Source organism: Semicossyphus pulcher, unplaced genomic scaffold (assembly GCF_022749685.1).
Source record: "Semicossyphus pulcher isolate SPU_LCO1_2020_fin unplaced genomic scaffold, fSemPul1.0.p SCAF_22, whole genome shotgun sequence".
Taxonomy (NCBI): Eukaryota; Metazoa; Chordata; class Actinopteri; order Labriformes; family Labridae; genus Semicossyphus; species Semicossyphus pulcher.
Genome location: NW_027211696.1, coordinates 5997927 through 6017377, shown reverse-complemented (window position 1 = coordinate 6017377; position 19451 = coordinate 5997927). Strand labels below are relative to the sequence as shown.

The window sequence follows — 19451 nt, the reverse complement described above, 5'->3', positions numbered from 1 at the left end:
TTATCGAGCGTTTTAAAACAAACAGAGTTTGTACCAGGTGAGTCTTCAGGCATGAAGCAGACAAGAGATTCTTCTGCTCTTGTTATGGGAGATTATTCCAGAGTCTTGGTACGGTCACGGAGAAGGCCCTGCCTCTGAACAGTTTTTGCCGTGATTGTGGGATGGTTAATAGCCCCTGATCAGACGATCTGAGAGGCCTAGCTGTACTGTATGATGATACTACTTCTGTAATATAGCTCGGAGAAAGGCCATCAAAGGCTTTAAACACAAACAGAAGAATCTTGTAAGGGATTCGGTACTGAATGGGTAGCCAGTGCAGGGATGCTAGTATGAGTGTAATGTGTTCCCATTTTTTTGCTTCTGCGTAGGAGTCTGGCTGCAGCATTCTGAACAAGTTGTAAGCAATGTATAGAGGCCTGGAGGCCTGCAGCCTGGAGGATATTAAAGCATGGACGACTTTTTCTGAGTCTTTGTGCGATATGAATGTTCTGATCTTAGATATGATCTTTGAAAGAAGCTGGATCAGATGACTGTGCTTATTTGTTCATCAGATTTGAGGTAATTGTCGAATATTATTCCAAGGTTTTTTGCTGAAGGTCTTATGATCCTGTATCTGTATCTGATGATACATGATTCAGAGACTGGACAATGGTGCTGGAGGAGTTTGGTGGGTGGAACACTGTACAGTAATCTGTTTTGTTTTTATTGAGTTAGTCATCCATCCCTTTATATCATAAAGGAAAGAAAGAGCAGTTAGTCTGTATTGGTCACTGGGTTGAACAATTCCATGAGATATTATGGTTATAAACAATTTTACCTGATGGAAGCATAAAGATGGAAAACAGGAGGGGCCCAAGGACGGAGCCTAGGGGGACTCCACATGACAAATGTGCAGGGGTGGAAGAGGAGATGTTAATTGCGACTGAGAAAGGCTTGTCTGTTATGTAGGATTGAAGCCAGTCAAGGGCTGTTGCAGAGACCCCAACCCAGTGAAGTAGATGTTAAATTATTATTGTGTGGTCCAGCGTATCAAAAGCAGCGTTGAGATCTAAGAGGACCAAAATTGAGAAAAGGTACGGAAAGAAGAAGTTTTGAGATCTGTCTGAAATTGTTTGGCGTTAGAAGATTCAGACCAGACTTTGTCATGCTTAAGTGATTATGGGACATCCCCATTTAGCAAAGAGCTGTTAATAATATTTAGTATGCTTGACCGATTTTCGAAGAACCTCTTATGAATAATATGAAGACAGCAGGCGGTGGGCTTCGAGCCAGAAATTATTATTACTCTTGGGTTATTGGAGCTATTTAGGATAATTCCAAAATAATAAGTATTTTGGTCTTGTATCCCATAAGATCTTTGTGAATATCATGGGAGATCTGAAGCAAGTCTTTGCTATGATGAATGTTTTCGGTTTAAGGGCTCTTCTTTTAAGTTGGGCAACCGAATCAACAATAAGGCTACAGGACTAATTTATGAGTTAGTGGGGGGATACCAGAGAATAAAAAAGTCCAGGGTGTGGTTTTTGACACGTGTCAGACTAAATATAGACTGAACAAGATTAAATAATTTAATAAGAAGTAGAAAATCTTTCATGACCTGGCAAAATATGAGCTAACACTTAGGAGAATTCACCGATAAAGGTATTTGATTGTCATTGAAGTCTGTAAAGGTCAGGACATAGAGCACAGGGGCTTTACCATTGATTTTGAAGATCCAAAAGATGGCCAACTGAGACCAGAGAGCAGGACATGGTACACTGGACCATAAATGGAGTTAGTGTAATGCTTGTCTTTTACTTTTATTAATGCTGTCATCTTTGCCACAAGGGGGTTAAGAGTGGGAAGCCTGGGAACGACAGAGTTATGTTAGTCACTTAACAAATCAAAAACAAATTCCCCACTAACAGCGTCAGAAAAAGACATGATGCTCTTTGATGTGTGGAAATATCTGTGATTAAAGTAAACAGGCCGAGAAATAGTCCCCTAACATGGGAAAACTTGTTATTTATCATTGTGTAACAGAATGTGATTGGATAAGCATTCCATGAGTGCTGATATAGTGTATAACATCACTGGGACTTTCCCCTCTGTGTGTCACTCTGCCTCAGCCACGTGTTCTGAATACTGTTAATTAACATTACAGCAGACCGTGTATATCCTCTGAATCACACAGCAGACTCTTATTTCAGTGGTTGATGATAAATTAAAACAAACAGATTAATGTACATGATAAAAAAACAACTGGTCTGTGGTAACCTGTAGATACAAGCTGTGTCCCAGTCCAGGGGCTGCAGCCTTCGAAGGCCGTATTTTAAGGCCGATTTCGTCACAGAAGTGCGTCGAAGGCTGTCCGCGTTCTGGATCATCCGCAGAGGTTTGAATGTGCATGCAGGAAGGCCTGCCAGTAGGGAACTGCAGTAGTCAATGTGATATCACGAGAGCCTGTACCAGCAGTTGTGTTGCATGCTCTGATAGGTAGGGTCTGATCTTCCTGATGTTGATTTATATAGATATGTATATAAAAATAACCACAGATCAATATCCAGCTTGGACGAACTGAACTCATAGCATGTGACTCATTTAACTCATGTACAGTATATATGGAAATTTAATTCAGGATAGTTGCATAGAGGGACTGGCTGGGATGACAAGGGGCTCAGTCTAGAATAGGTTGAGCTGAAAGTGGCGTTCTTTCAGCCATTTAGAGATATCGGCAAGGCATGACGAGATCTGTGCCAAGGCTGTAGTGTCGTCTGGTGGGAATGACAGGAAGAGCTGGGCATCGTCCGCATAGCAACGGTATGAGAAACCATGGGAGCGAATGATTTCACCAAGTGAAGTGGTATATATTGAAAAGAGAAGGGGACCGAGCACTGACCCTGGAGGCACCCCAGTGGCTAAGCTGTGGGGTTTGGACAGTTTTCCCTTCCAAAGATCTCCCTGAGAAGTAGGACATGAATCAGAAGAGGGCAGATCCTGAGATACAAAGGGTAGATCCCCTCACAACGGGAGATTGTTCACAAGCTAATTGTTGCCGGCCCAACCAAGTTAAGTGCTTTTTTTTGGGTTTAGTTTGTCCACTCTCTGTGTATCTAGAGAAGAGCTGGGTCTGTTTTTTGTTAACTTAACTACAGTGGGAAAATACTTTGTGCAAACATCCAGTAGTGATCTAGTAGGAGTGAAGCTCAAGGCTCTGCTCTAGATTAAGCTTACATGTAAAGGTTATAAATTAATGGGAGAGCTGGGCTGAAGAAGATTAATGTTTCCAGTGAAAAGTTTGGAGTGAGTGTCAACTGTCGTCAGCCAAAAAAATACTTTCCTCCTGGTGTTCTCTGAAAGGGATGTCATTCAGGTTTACTGTAAATATGTTTATAGTAATTTATAATGTACCTTCAACATTGGTGAAATCCTGTTTGTGCATTCAGCATTCAAGCCCTGCTGTGTTTGTACTCATTTCTTTCTAAGGCCAAATGTATTAACATCTCTACAAGAATTTCACAGTAAAGAAATTGTGAAAAGCTTTATGCTGTCTTGACAGAACTACAGAGGCCGACCTGGCTTTTTTTCATCTCTTTCTAGCAAACTCGAAATCAGGAAGTTGTCGACTATTGTCTGTTTTCCTCTCCGCCTCGGCTCTATCGCTCCTCACCACACTCTCTTGCTTCATTCCCTTTTGAGGCGATAAGAAGAAGCCCCTTTTCTCTCCTCTTTATCTTCTGCTTTTTTCTGTTTCCCCATTGTTTCTTTATTACGTAGTTGTTGTATTGTTTTTGTCACTTCTACCTCTGCATCATTCCCATCCACTGTTCCTTTAACAATCGACAAATAAAAACATGGGTGGGATTTATTTCGGCTTTTTCTATCTGGTTAATTTTTCAACTTTTTATGTATTGAAAGGACATTTTGCAGCTAGCATTGCAAAACAGTTTGGCCTATAAATGCTGAAATTTGCAGCATTTTTTATGTACATTAAGCTGTGCATAACATCATGCACAAATCTCAGCTCCTGTGGTGTTAAAACACATAATTCACACAGCAATGCATTGCTCATTTATAATTAGGCAGTCATTCTACAAGGTATAAGATCTGCTTTAAGGTCGACTTCTTACAACTTTGAATTCACTTCCCCTGTTGTGGTTGAGCTGACTTCCTCTTTCACACCCTCACACCATTGCTCAACACTTAGTGCTTCCTGCTGTGTGATGACATTTTCTGTCGCTAATGACCTACTTGCCTCGGCTGATACAACACCTTCCTTTAATTGCAGCTGCTGTTGTGAAGACATAATTGGGACGTGTGAATGTTCATAAACAAAAACAAAGCACACACAGGGGACTAGCAAACAATAGAAGTCTATTATGCACAAATAAAGTGGTTACTGTGATCCATACTAAGGTTGTTAGCCTCTCTAGTATCTGTGCTGATACTAAACAATGATTGTTTGTCTCTTTCCAGGGATTGCTCCACAGTACTGCAGCTTGTTCGGCCTTATGAAGGAGAACGACCGAATATGGTTCCCTCCTAATCACGTCTTCAAACTTGACCAGACAGCCAGCGAGAACCTGCACTTCAGAATCAGGTGAACTATTAAACTTCAGGCTTTTCATGTTTTATTCTTTAAATTCCTTTCACTACTATTCTCCTTTTCTGCACAGATACTACTTCCCTGGCTGGTATAACAGCGGTAACTCACTGTACGCCCATCGCTGTGGCCTGTCCAAGGGGAGGGAAAGCCCTGTGATGGACGACTGCGTCATGGCTTACCAGTTTTTTCAGGTTAGTCTTTGTCTTACGTCTCATTTCAACATTATTCTCCTTTATTTATTTAGGATTCTCAGGGTGCATCCATAGTCTGGATGATTTATAGATTTACCTTAAACCGTATGCAAACCCCCGTTCCAATAGCTCCTTTTTAATATAACGAGAGCAGAAATGTTGAGTTGAGGGAGATAAAAGATGCTGGTTTTGCGCTCCCTCTGACTGACTGCCAGTCTCCCCGACATGTCATTCTGCTGTGTACATTGACAAAACAGGATGTGGGGTCTCAAGAGTGTTAAAGAAGCACAAATGGGGAAGATGGGTATGCCAGGGCTATTTTCACCCTGTGTGTTTATATATATATGTGTGAGTGTGTGTGTGCGTGTGCGTGTGTTTTTAAGTACATTTGAAATGGTTTCTGCTTTTTTTTCTTGCCCCCATTCTTGTGTAAACTCGAGACGTGCAGCTCTGTTGTGCTTTGCTTTTATCTCGGCTGTCACATTGACACCACGAGCTGAGTGTCAACAGACTCACCCACTGAAAATGTGTTACATAGAGCGCCAATAACAACTGAAGTGATAAGTTTCCATTTGAAATTACACTTTGTTAGAGTAACATCAATATCCATGTGCTAAGAAAACAAAAAACTGTCTGACTGATGTTAATTTGGATTGTCAAAGGTCCAAAAACCTTCTTTTTCTTCTCTGACTCTTTACTTAATATTTAGTCCCACCATGTACGGTATTTTTAGAGCCATGTTCAGACTAGGGATGCCATGGTGGGGACATTTTCCCACCGGTTAATAAACTTGTGACACCACCGGTGTTACCGGTAGAGTGCTTGATGGTTGACCCCGAATGCTTTGAAGCTTCAGTCGTTGCCATGGTAATTGACAGCAAAAAATCAGGATTCTATTTTTTTTTCTCCTTTTAACCACAGGCATTACGAGACAAGCAGTTATGACACAGATCTGTGTATTTCTCATGCTCTGTACGTGGCTCAATCAGGCCGCGATCTGTCCGTATTTCAGCGCACAGTTACCATAAAGTATGAACTACGTCTGCACATGCTGCGAACGACACGAGCAGGAGCTGTAACCTGCGATCAGTTCATCATAGTTCAAAAGAACGCAGCGCCGGGAAGAGAGAGACGTAAGGTTGATCTGTGTCACAATCACGCAGATCTTTCTGTCTGTCTGTCTCTGTTAACAGAGACTCCAGTCTGCTGTGTAGTTCATATATTCCACACAGAGTTGTAGAAGAGCATCAGGTCTCATGATCAAACTAAGTTGTAGATCACCCGCTCCCTCCCTCTTAGCACTGTGAGTCTGCATCAGAGTTTTTAAAGATGTTTTTTTAAAGTCTAATGAAGGTGAATGAAGCTCCTTGTATATTCATGTTTCTTTACACCCATAAAATGCAAAACGGCAGTGGGGGCGGTGGGGGAGTTGAAATCCAGTAAATAAATAAATAAATAAAGCCAGTTACGCTCTTAGGAAGGCATCTGTCTTCTCATTAATGAATGTTTGCATCTTGTGTTTTCTTACCTCCCCCAGTGGCGCAGTGACTTCCTGAACAGCCGAGTGAATATTCCAGTGAGCCACGAGGCCCAGGAGGAGTGCCTGGGCATGGCCGTGCTGGACATGATGAGGCTCGCCAAGGAGAGCGGTCAGTCCCCTGTGAACATCTGCAGTGACAACAGGTAGGATGCACACACTTACACTCACTGGACAGAAATACAGTGCCATGTTATTAAGACTATTGCTAATCTACAAGAGTTTAATACTGTAAATTCAGCCTGTAAAATACAACTTACTTACTAAATACCCGCTCACTGTTTTGCTGGTGTGCATGTGGTGCAGCTCATAAATAATGTTTTCAGAGCAGTGTGACAGACTCCTCAGCACACAGCCAGCATTAATATAGTTTCATTATGTGTGTTCATGCAGGAAGAATTATCTTTGTGTGTAATACTTATACACAGTGTCTATCTGATCCTCCTGGTGTGCAAACAGCACGTACACTGGCTGAACTTGCCTCTTCTTGTTCTTCTTCTCAACCCCGTCCCCATCTAACTACCCTCCCCGTTTTCAGCTACAAGTCCTTCCTGCCGAGTTGCATGCAAATGCGCATCAAGGAATACAACATTTTAACTCGGAAGAGGATCCGCTGCCGCTTCAAGAGATTCATCCAGCAGTTCAGCGAATGCAAAGCCACCGTGTGCAACCTCAAGCTCAAATACCTGATGAGCCTGGAGATGCTGCTGCCCTCCCTCTACTCCGAGCGCTTCCAGGTCACCGACCTGGAAGCGCGAAAGGTTACCATCGTCGTCATGGGCAACAAGGGCATCCAGTGGTCAAAAGGGAAAACAGAAGAGGGAGAGGAGGAGGAGGAGGAGGAGGTGAGGACGGGACGGGGAGATGGGTACAGTTGCCGTGGCAATGCTTCCTACCACAGTGTGATGTCGGCTTTATTACCAATAGATGGAGCTCTAGGAGTGGGTTAAAATTGGCGATAACAACAAGAGAGCTTGTGTGTGCATGCTTCTTCATTACATACAAATGTAAACCACTGTTTCGAACCGTTTCTGTGTCTCCAGGAGCTGCAGACGTACTGCGACTTCCCAGAGGTGATCGACATCAGCATCAAACAGTCCAATAAGGAAGGCTCTGTGGAGAGTCGCATAGTGACTCTCACCAGACAGGACAACAAGATCCTGGTACAGTAAATATTTATACTACTGTTTTGAATCAAAGAGCTCTAATCCGCTGTGCTGACATCAGGAATTTTAAGTTTACAGTCACATGCTTGTTGTTAAGAGTCCAGTCTGAAGATAAAAACAAAAACATCTGTTCTGCATCTGTTTGAAAGAAAACTCGCCTTTGATAAGTTCTAATCTGTTACACTAGACTGCATAAACATTTGATTAATGGGTCATTATTTAAACGGATCGACAGTTAAAAATATCAAATAAATGACTTCATCCTGTCTTCTTCATCCACTCTATAAACAATCTGTCTCTGACCACAAAGGAGCTGGAGTTTCACTCGCTCTCAGAGGCTCTGTCGTTCGTGTCTTTAGTGGAAGGCTATTACAGACTGGTTGAAGACGCTCATCATTACCTGTGTAAAGAAGTGGCTCCGCCCAGACTCCTGGAGTGCATTCAGAGCTACTGCCACGGCCCCGTGTCGTGAGTGCCACACATCTGCACAGTCGTTAGGCATCTTGTCACGCACCCACAACCACATAACCATTAACACGCAGACATATTCTGCCTCTTTGATCACAGAATGGAGTTTACGATTGGTAAGCTGCGTCGCTCCGGTAACCACCAAGGCCTGTACATCCTCCGCTGCAGCCCCAGGGACTACGACAAGTTCTTCATGTCCTTTGTGGTGGGGGTAAGCTGTTAATCGATCCATGTGGAGGACACAATCACTGCTAATTGATACACAACACTATCTTCAGTCTTTGGCTTATCACCACCAGATCCTCTATTGGCTGATATTAACACAACAACCAGAGCTTTTAGTCTTTAATTAAAATGCCCATGTGGGATTTGATTTAAACTTGTTAAAGTTGGTAAAAGTCTGTTTGTACTTGCTTGCTAAAACCGAGTCATAAATGTTTGCACACCAGACCTCTATCATGATTTTATAGATTTTAAATATCAAGCATTACCCATACTTTTCACCACAGGAGGGATACACGTTTTCTTTTGATCCATTCAGCACAACTAACCTGTATTGTTTCCTTTATATTTTCAGAATGAAACCATGGTGGACTACAAACACTGTCAGATTGTGAAGACGGAGGCCGGCGAGTACATTCTGAGCGGTGCCAAGAGGAGCTTCGGCTCACTCAGGGAACTCCTGCACTGCTACCAGAAGGAGGCGCTCCGCACCGATGGATACACTTTCCAGCTGACCAGGTGCTGCCCACCCAGCCCCAAAGGTCAGAGTTCACACTCAAACGTACACTGATACTCACTTCAAATACATGGTTGAGACATTTACACTTTATTAGATCTATTGCAATAATATTTTAGTTAATTGTCATTGAAGTTTAATGACTGATAGAAGTGTATAGATTTTTAACATAGGTGTTGCACTACACTGTATTTTATGTACATTTTGCACAGCAGCAGAGATTATTCTTTTAAATGGAAAGAAAAAAGGTTTGTACCAACCAGTGTTGATTTTGGCAGCTTCTTTAGATTTAGTCTTCAGATGAAAATGCTTCTAATTTTAAGTCACATTTGAGTCATTTTTACCCTTTATAGTTTTAGTCTAGTTTTAGGCAACGGAAATTCAAAACATTTTAGTCCAGTTTAAGTTAATAAAAAGTCATATTTTAGTCAAAACATTTTAGTCAAAACTTTTTCTCTCGAGAAAATATGACCCCCCCTCTCCAGTCTCCCTCTTCTCGATTTTACCCGTTTGCTTCAGGTAAAATGAACACTATAAATTTCAGTAGATCATCCGTACAGTAAAAGAATGGTGAGGACACGGCCGATTGTCCCTCCTTTTTGTGCAGAAGAAGCGTAAAACCCCCCTTTTTCTGTGTGAGCGCACAGAGCCTGAACTAACTGGTCGCCCAGTTACAGGAATGAATTGCTTGTATTTTGACAGACAGATTAGACTCACAGTGGGGGAAAGTATGGATTTTAAATGGTCGACAGCACACCACTTTTAGTCCCACATTTTAGTCCCGTCTTGTCTCATGAACGGAAACAACAAAAAGGCGTCGTCAGAGTTTTTATTATCAACAATCTATCTTTACCTCGTCAACATCTCGTCTTCGTCCTGGAAAAAGGATCGTCGGCGAACATTTTTCTATTTGTCCCACAGCTCAACATGACCATTAGATCTCTGTGGTGATTTGATATAGTTGCTAAAGACTGCTAATGAGTCAATCAAAATTCAATGATTACTCCACCGAATTTCCATCTGGCAGAACTTTTGTTTCTAAGCAAAGTTCCCTGTCTTTAAAAAACGTTTTTTTATTCATACCAACATTCATGATTAATAACTGTTACTAAACAATCGAATGTTACAAAAGGAAGCTGTTGCATTTTGACTTGACAAATTGAAGCAATCGCCCTCTTTTAGAGCTAAATTGTGACTTTGATGTACTTTAATCCACATTGTACCTTATTTCAGATAAGTCCAACCTGCTGGTGTGTAGAAGTAACCAAGGCGAAGAGGTCCCGCTGTCCCCCTCGCTCCACAAACACAACATCAGCCAGATGGTCTTCCACAAGATCCGCAAAGAGGACCTCGTCATCGTAAGACAACCCTCTTGGTCTTCTTGCTTCTGGAAAATATGTAGGGACATGCATGATGGGATGTTCAGGTACAACAACATCATCAAAGAGGCACATGAATGCGAGTTCTGGCCCTGAACAGATCAGTTATACTTTTAAAGGTGTACATTTTCTAATTCTGTGGCCTGCTTTGTATTTGTAAAACAACACCAAAGCCAAACTCTACTAATACAGACATGATGCACACAAACAATTGTAAACTTCTCACTATGAATTATCATAGAAACACAAGACTCCTGTGGGGTCAGTGAGGTTGCATCAGTTAACAAAAAGACGTCAGTAGCAGTCCCAGCGGACATGTGTGAGCACATTGTAGGTGTTAATGTGACAGCCGTGCTCTCACCTCAGACACCTTGATCCATTTCCGCCTCACCGTGCTTTCTGTTCCTGAGTGTTGAACATCTGAACAACCGGTCTGTCACAGGAAAGCACAGAAGGCGCTCCGCTAATCAGCGAGCTCCGGGGTATTTCTGTATTGCAGTATTGTCAGAATTATTAACTGGTGTTGAGCCTTGTTGTGCAATTACTTCAAAGATTTGAGCGACCAGCCTTAATTATAACGTTTAAGCTTAAGCAGTCAAAGCCTTGTGGTCAGACCGGGTAAAAACTTTGTTTTTGTCCAAACAAGTTTTGATATGGGAACATAGAAAACTCAGAAAAGTGTGTGAGATGTGTGTCTGTCTTCCTTTTATATCAAATCCAAGTCCACCAGGGTTTCATTTGTCTAATTTCGTTTTGTAGTTACAGTTTCGAGGCATAGTTCCATGTAGTCGTTCAATAAATCATTATTTGACATATCTGCTCCTTGGGAATAGTAGTTGAAAGGTTACATCAATCTTAATGGATTGAGAGTGTCGCTCAGGGAATTAAGTCTTATATTTTGTTCACGAGTTGAAGAAAATTCACTTCAACATAACAATAAATCTTGTGTGTTTTAGAAAGAGAGCCTGGGTCAAGGAACGTTCAGCAAGATCTTCTGCGGAGTGAGGAAGGAGCTGGGAGACTACGGAGAGATACACCAGATTGACGTGGTTATCAAGATCCTGGACAAGGCTCACCGCAACTATTCAGAGGTTAGTGAGTGATCGAGCGCGTGGATCAGATCAATCAAACGTTTTTACTACTGCTTTAAAGTAGAGGTGAAAAATGGCATTTTAATCCTTTTGGATCACATCCCCGGTAATATTGTGCATCTATTTTACAATATAGGCCAAAAAGAAATACAGAAAATCCATTTCTTCGTATTCTTATATCAAATTCTGATAATTTTTTCTTCCGGTAAAACCAAATGTCACATGCTTACGTAAGTTAGCACCAAACAATTTCAACCAATCAATCTGCAACATTTAGCCGCAGAGCACCAAGAACGCTCAGTCAGTTAGCTAGCTACTGCGCTGTGGAGAACGTCTGTCTACGCCCACTTCTCAACGATCAAATCAAATCCCTCTAATGATATGTCCCGCCTGCACGTCCTGTGTCACTCGGAAATACGTCACGATACGGAAGCTAGATACTCTCGAAATGCCGTTTCAGCTCGACTTTAACTCTGGGTCTTATGTTAAGAGGAGATAAGCTAATATGATTTCTTCTCTGACTTCCTCCCTTGTAGTCGTTCTATGAAGCAGCCAGTATGATGAGCCAGCTCTCGTACAAGCACCTACTCCTCAACTATGGCGTGTGTGTGTGTGGCGATGAAAGTAAGTGTATAACACACACACACACACACATACAGTCGTACACACACTACTGGACAGAGATAGATGCACCGACCATCCTCCCCTTTGACATATGAAGACCAAAGTTAAAGCTCTCATGTGTAGATGAGAGGCTCAGTGACATTAAGGCCTGCTTCAGACTGGAAGCGTGAGCAGAGCGTGTCAGCTGCGTGGCACGATGCCCCCGGCTTGTGCCGTCAAGGTGTTCACATTGGGTGTGTGTTGGCTGCAGCTTCAGCTTCAGCTTTTCTTTACCTTAGTAAAGGCCTTAAACAATTTGAATATGTTCACTTTATACATGTCTATTTTATTTATATTTGTTATATTTGTTATATACAGGAAGGAATGAAGATGAAGATAAAGATATAATCTCGAAGTTCTGTTTCGTTCTCTTTGGCGGCACCTACCTTTCAGGTCTTTGTTTTACAGATATAGAGAGATAGAGAGACAGAGAGAGAGCTAGAAGGAGAGAGAGACAGAGAGATTGCAACAGAGGTACATCTGTAACCTGTTGTTATTTATTTATTATGAATTAACATAATGTATTTTTGGCCCACGTGAGAACTATGAGTACGTTTTTATTCAAAGAAAATTAAGCAGGAACCGCATTAGAGCCTTGCGAGTGACTTTTTCTGAATCAAAATAAAAGCATTGTGTTCAAACAAGGAGAGTCAGAATTCCAGATCGGGCTTTTACTTTGAAAAATCATACCAAAGTGTTGACCCACTTTAATTTCCTCGCCTGGGACTTTTACTCCAGGAACAGATGTTAATATCGCTGTCAGTAGCACTCATCACGTTTCATTTTCACAGTTTGTTTTGGCTGAGAAAATAGGCGAGCCTCAAGCTGTATGCGCTTTAACATAGAATTCAAAGGAAGCCAAAGAGAGCTGGTTGCTGACCTACTGACCCTCTAACTGGATTAAACCGTCGGGATCGAGTCACGAAGGGCCCACTGCAGCCTTGATATGTACTACATGTGCCCACACACATTTGAGGAGTGTTCCCGCAAACCATATCATACTTCTGAGTGCAGGGAAAGAGAAGACAAACAACAATTATATAAGAAAAGACTTGGGGATATATCAGGTACTTACCCAAAACTTAGTTACGTAGTAAGAGCATCAGGGTGTGTCATTCTTTTTAGAGACATCTGTACAGCCAAGAGCCGAACAGTTATGAAGAAATTCAACTTTTGGACTCAGATTTTATGCAGAGAAATAGATTTCCCATGTAAGACAGTTTGGGTGAAAGGGTCATTAATGAATTATAAGGAAATCAGCTGCAACAAAGCACAAACTGGTTAAATGCGTTTGGAAGATTTTCTGTATGAATAGTAGCCACTATTTTAACGACCTTCCCCTCGCCTCCCCGTCAGACATGATGGTGCAGGAGTACGGTAAATTTGGCTCGCTGGACACCTACCTGAAAAAGAACAAAAGCTGCGTAAACATCACCTGGAAGCTAGAAGTGGCCAAGCAGCTAGCCTGGGCCATGCACTACCTGGTAAGACATAATATAATCTAACTTAAATGTTTAATCGAGAAACACATATAAGTGATTCTGACGCTGCCGTATCTTCACACAGGAGAATAAAAACCTCATTCATGGAAATGTTTGCGCCAAGAATGTTCTCTTGATAAGAGAGGAGGACCGGACGACGGGCAGCCTGCCCTTTATTAAGCTCAGCGACCCGGGTATCAGCATCACCGTGCTGCCCAGAGAAGGTGAGACACATGGCTGCTTGCACGGACCTGATGTGTGAAGACATAGACGTCACACCTGTGCGATGAGGTGTGGCAATAATGTTCGTTTGTTAATCTTCTTCTTCTATGTGCTTCTGTGTCTCCTCATGCCCGTCCATCAGTTCTGGTGGAGCGTATCCCATGGGTGCCTCCAGAGTGCATCGAAAACGCCCAAAACCTGAGTTTGGCCACAGACAAGTGGGGCTTTGGGACGACGCTTTGGGAGATCTGCAGTGGGGGAGACAAACCGCTCAGCACCTTGGACTGCTCCAAGGTCTCAGACACAAACGATAGAATACGATTTTTTTACTGATAATCCACAAAGGAACAGTTCCACATTTTGGGAAAATATTGAATTAAAGGAGCAGTTCGCCCCTGGAAAAAGCCGGTCAAAGCTGGTGTTCTCTGTAATCGATAGAAGCAATAATATTTCAAATGGGCGCCATAGCTGTGGAGAAAGTTGTACAAACTCGTAGTTTCATCCATTCTACATTCCTACAACACCCAGCGTGCATTGCACCCCTCCCTCTAAAAGGAACGGCCCAGCGAGAGACGCTGGAGTGAAACACTACCGATCACTGCAGGCAATGGCTCAGAGCGGCACAGAATCTGAAAAACGACGAGAATATACCGGTGTATCGTCTAAAAAATCTTCAGGTCTGCAGTCTACATTTCTAACCTGACGATTTTGAACGAGACATGACATCGTAGGCAGGCGTCCTAGATTGAGGAAGTGTAGTTCAGCGAGCTCCCTGGCTTCCGCCAGATGATGCGCTTTACGTAGTCTGGCGGACGTTTTCGAGGGCCCATTGGAGAAGCGGATAGAGTCCTCCAAAAGCACAGAGCAAAATTGCATTTTGTTTCTACCATAATGGCATTAGCTCCCCATAATAAAATGATAGGACTGTGGTTGAAAATCAGCGAACTGGCCCTTTAAGTGTAAAAAAACAGTGGTGTCATGTCCTCGCTGACTCTAGATAGTCACTGCTACCAGCCAAGAAAAATGCAAAGCTAAGCTAAAAGGCTCTAGCGTCATATTTACTTTACAGACATGAGAGCGGTATCCATCTTTACATTTAATAGTTGGCAAGAAGTAAATAACAAACGGCCTAACATGTCAAACTTTTCGCTAGAGGTGGGAATATTTTAGGGATGTCTGCCATGTACATACTGTTCCCGATTTTTTTTTCCTGACCCAGTTTGAAAACATGCCAGTTCTGACTTTTGCTCTTGTCCTCTGCAGAAGAACTTGTTCTACGAGGACAGGCACCAGCTGCCGGCTCCTAAATGGACAGAGCTGGCTAACCTGATCAACAGCTGTATGGACTACGAGCCCTCACACCGACCCTCCTTCAGAGCTGTTATCAGAGATCTCAACAGCCTTTTTACACCGGGTAAGTAGGAAAAAATTATTGGAAAAGCAATCACTGACATCCGTAACATACACACAAACAAATAACTTTGCACCTTCTTGTGTTGCAGACTATGAGCTGCTGGTGGAGAGCGACATGGTGCCAAACAGGACGAGAGGCTCCGGCTTCCCGTGGGCCTCAGAGAGCCAGGAGCCGGCCCAGTTTGAGGAGCGCCACCTCATCTTTCTGAAGCAGTTGGGCAAAGTGAGACACACACACACACACACACACACACACACGCACTCTACATTCTTTTCCTTCTGCCTCCGTCTTTCCTTTGCTCCCTGACTCTGACCGAGGGTGGGCCTGAGCTGCACGCACTTAGAACGGAGAGGTGGGATGACGCGTGGCCCTGCCGGACTCACACAATAACAGTCACTTTCCAGCGGGGATGTGCGGGAAGTGTGGGCGTGTTAATGTGTGCTTTAGGGCATAACTGCCTTTAAACAAACGGATAATAAAGTTTAATTTCCTCTCTTTACTCATTGTCTGGTCCAGAAAGCAATGGCCGACTTGGCACGGCGTTTAAAAAACAGGAAACATCATATGCTATCTTAAAGTATGTGTGGGAGCACTTTGGCTTGGCTGTAAATTTTAAAGGTAATGAGAACTGTGGTGGTCAAAACCATCATTGTATAAAGCCAGTGTGCCACAAGAAGTAAACCGTTATCCCTCCCTGCTCCAGACCCAAAAACAAATCAGATCCATGACTAAACACTGTAATCCAATCCAAACCATCTGCTTTCTAAACTCTGCAAAGCTTTTAATTCGTTTAAGCTAATTTTATACAAATATTTGTTTAAGCTTTCCAAAGACTTTGACAGGAAAAGCTGGATTAAAACGCAAAACCAGTTCCACACGCATCTCAGGTGGGGTTTCCTTTTGTGTTAAATAGGCGATGGAAACGCATCTTTTGGATAAATTATGAAGCAAATATTCGACACACATTACTGAGATACTACCATGATACTTTAAGGGCAGGGACACATGACCAACTGGAACATGTTGCGAAATGACTAAATGACTCCTGTCTCACTCTAAATGTTGGAAAGACTGTAACCATGTACTTTTCCAACAGAAAAACACATACAGACTGCCCAGTCATCTGCGTCAATGGGCAAAACATTACCAATGTGGAGGAATGTAAATATTTGGGTGTCGCACTTGACACAAGTCTTGATTTTAAAAAGCTGTTTAAGAAGTTGTGTAACACACTAAAATGTAATCTTACAAATTTTAGAAATATAAGAAACAATGATTCTCTCACATTTTTCATACGGTATGACAAGTTCTCAGTTTCGCTCTATTTGGCGACACCCTATGGCAATAAAAGGCAATTGCGGGAGCACATTTCCCACATAACCAGACGTCCATGGTTGGCTCCCTTTGTTACTCTTGATTTTCCTCACTGACGGTCGCTTTCCTTTTCAGACTGTTTGCCTTCATCTGAGCGTTGAATTTGTTTCCTTTTCTTTGGATTTTCACTTATTTTTGAAGTTGTATCTGTCGTCATCCATCTTTTCTTTGTTTGTTCAGCCATAGTAGATTACTGTTTACTCATAACACTTGCAGAGACCGGAAAAGCAGCCGATTAGCTCCACCTACCCTCTCTGGCAGACCAACCACTGCTGGGTGATGGAAACGCGTCACTAACTGGGCGCTGCTTGTTATTTTTTCTGCTAATGTCGCCACAGACACCCAGTCTGTAATAATACTATATACTGCAAATACAAAGACTTTCATCAGTGGGCCATAGGCTCAATCACCATTGTGTAACCTCATTCGGCGATAGATAGTGACTTAACAGACATTTATTTACATGAAAATCTTTGAGATTATATCTTTAAAACCGCTTGAATCTGCCTATAAAATCAATGATAAAAAAACACGTCAATATCACCGCTGTAATATTCTCACTAAATACACAAAATTTTATCTAACATTCAAATGTCGTTGCGGGGTGGGGAATGTATTTTGTACTCTTTTAATGTCTTCTTACTATTTCATTATTTTACTAGCAATTAGCTAACTTTAGTAGCAATAAGCTAAAACCCAGTACATCTTTTCTTGTTTTACATAAGGTCAATGTTCTTTGTGCATTGTCCCTGCTCAGATAAAGAAACATAATTCATCATAAATAACAACTAATTCTCCTTTTGTGATCAGGCATCTTCTTAATGGGAAGGCACCAAAAGATTCTTTAGAACTTTAACAAAAGCCCAAAGTAAAAGCTGTTGTTCCTGTTTCCACTCTGCAGGGAAACTTTGGCAGCGTGGAGATGTGCAGGTACGACCCCCTGCAGGACAGCACGGGGGAGGTGGTGGCCGTGAAGAAACTGCAACACAGCACGGCCGAGCACCTCAGGGACTTTGAGCGGGAAATCGAGATCCTTAAATCCCTCCAGCACGAAAACATCGTCAAATACAAAGGAGTCTGCTACAGTGCAGGTACAAGCACGTCAATTGAAAGTTATATGTGCAACAGGAAATGGATAAAAGAGTTTTATGTCTCAATTCTAAAGAAAAACATGTCAGTGTGTACAAGTGTTCATTTATTTAACCACCCAGACGGATTTTGCCACATGATAATGTGTTACGAGTTCCAACGTTTGCTGCCTGGGGCGTCAATGACAGTGCCCATGAAACAAATACATCTTGATTTTCTCACTAACTTCACAGTCGAGGCCTCCACTCCACCGCTCCCGCGTCATATTACCGCCCTTTAGTGCTGCACTTAACTTGTTTATGTCTGCAGGACGGAGGAACTTACGGCTGATCATGGAGTATCTCCCCTACGGCAGCCTGAGGGATTATCTCATCAAACACAAGGACCGCTTTGATTCCAAGAAACTGCTGCACTATGCATCACAGATCTGCAAGGTAATGTAGTGGAGTGGGTGGTGTAGACTTTGTGTAGCCCCTGGAGCTGCTCAAGATATAAATATGTTATATTTCGTGGTATTGTTATGTATGTGGTGGTATGAGTACATAATATACGTGTGTACAAAATATATATATTTCCTTTCTGCGTTTTTTGTCTTTCTTTGTATAATTTTATGTTTATTTTAGTTTCTCATTTTTGTTTTTTTGAAAGCCAAAACCATCAAATATACCGTAAAATCTGGAATATAACACGCAGTGTGTTTTTGGGGGTACACCAGAGGGAAACGGTTTTCTATAGTACACTGAATATTATATTACATTGTGTATTTCAGACCTTTTTAAATGGCACCAAAAAGGCCAAATCAGACCCTTTGATGAACTCAATCCAGCCCTTAATCATTTATGAAAAATGTAAATATAAATACAACTTAACTGATTTTCAATAACAGAAGTAACCTGTAAAGCTGTTGATGCCGCCATACAAAGCTCAGATCATTCGTCAGTACAGTTTAATTATAAGATGATCATCATATTCTAAGTAGGCAATTCAGTGTATTATAATTCTGCCTGTTGATGTTTAAGTAGGGCAGTGGTTTGCGCTGTTGCCTCACAGCCAGAAGGTCACTGGTTCAAGCCCCGGTTTGGGCCTTCCTGTGTGAATGTGAAAGCTTGTCTAAAAGCCTAAAAAGCATTTAATTTCCTAGCTATACAGGTCTGACATAGGAAATCTCTCTGCACTTTATTTTTTGGTATCTGGCCCTTCTAACAAACACTGGAATAAACCTGGGGTATTTCATTTGGTCTCAACGTAAGTATGCATAAAAGACATTTCTTTCTCTGTGTCATTATACTCATACTTTAGGGGATGGACTACCTAGCCATCAAGCGGTACATCCACAGAGATCTGGCCACTCGAAACATTCTGGTGGAGAGCGAGACGAGGGTGAAAATCGGGGATTTTGGCCTGACCAAGGTGCTGCCCCAGGACAAAGAGTACTACACAGTGAGAGAGCCCGGGGAGAGCCCCATCTTCTGGTGAGGAAGACGCACTGCATGAGTTTACTCCTATAGGACACTTTGACTTTCTCTTCCGCCGCTGTGGTGATTTTTTAACTATTTGAGGCTGATCTTTATATTGTGGTGATAAAGGTCAGATCATGTGATTTACACAGTGAGAAAATAGATGTGTTGTTTTTCTAAATCCAGATCACGTGTGAGTTCTGTGTCTGTAATTCCTGTCATTTAGGAGTACTTCTGACTGCATAAAAGATGCATTGAGTATGCTTTTCCATAATCTGCATGTTTTGTGTTTTTCAGGTATGCACCAGAGTCGCTGACTGAGAGCAAGTTCTCAGTGGCATCAGACGTGTGGAGTTTCGGTGTCGTCCTCTATGAACTCTTCACTTACAGCGATAAGAGCTGCAGCCCGCCTGCGGTACCTCAACTTTCCTTTCTTTAACTTCTGTTCTGTTTCTTAATTTGACTTTTCTGTCAGGTCACCGTTTTGCTGTTTTACCTCTGATTGCTTTGTCAACTGTCTGACTAAACGACGTAATTAATCTGGCTTAATTAAGCTATAAAACAGTGGACTTCTGAGTTGTTAAAGAAATTAGTT

General features: G+C 42.2%; 1 protein-coding gene across 3 annotated transcripts in view; it reads left to right on the top strand.

Moving 5' to 3' along the window:
• Window positions 1-19451, top strand: part of jak2a (Janus kinase 2a) — a 41097-nt gene that overhangs the window by 18197 nt on the left and 3449 nt on the right. For 2 of the 3 annotated variants that reach the window (XM_069673031.1, XM_069673032.1), the window contains exons 3-22: window positions 4456-4579; window positions 4656-4776; window positions 6314-6459; window positions 6852-7158; window positions 7357-7476; window positions 7790-7947; window positions 8047-8158; window positions 8525-8711; window positions 9920-10044; window positions 11022-11156; window positions 11693-11780; window positions 13176-13303; window positions 13386-13524; window positions 13665-13816; window positions 14786-14936; window positions 15025-15158; window positions 17212-17401; window positions 17709-17833; window positions 18699-18871; window positions 19154-19271. In XM_069673031.1, the coding sequence (XP_069529132.1) occupies window positions 4456-4579; window positions 4656-4776; window positions 6314-6459; window positions 6852-7158; window positions 7357-7476; window positions 7790-7947; window positions 8047-8158; window positions 8525-8711; window positions 9920-10044; window positions 11022-11156; window positions 11693-11780; window positions 13176-13303; window positions 13386-13524; window positions 13665-13816; window positions 14786-14936; window positions 15025-15158; window positions 17212-17401; window positions 17709-17833; window positions 18699-18871; window positions 19154-19271 (2933 nt within the window). The remainder of the gene's footprint in view (window positions 1-4455; window positions 4580-4655; window positions 4777-6313; window positions 6460-6851; window positions 7159-7356; window positions 7477-7789; window positions 7948-8046; window positions 8159-8524; window positions 8712-9919; window positions 10045-11021; window positions 11157-11692; window positions 11781-13175; window positions 13304-13385; window positions 13525-13664; window positions 13817-14785; window positions 14937-15024; window positions 15159-17211; window positions 17402-17708; window positions 17834-18698; window positions 18872-19153; window positions 19272-19451) is intronic. The other variant, XM_069673033.1, reaches the window with a different exon arrangement.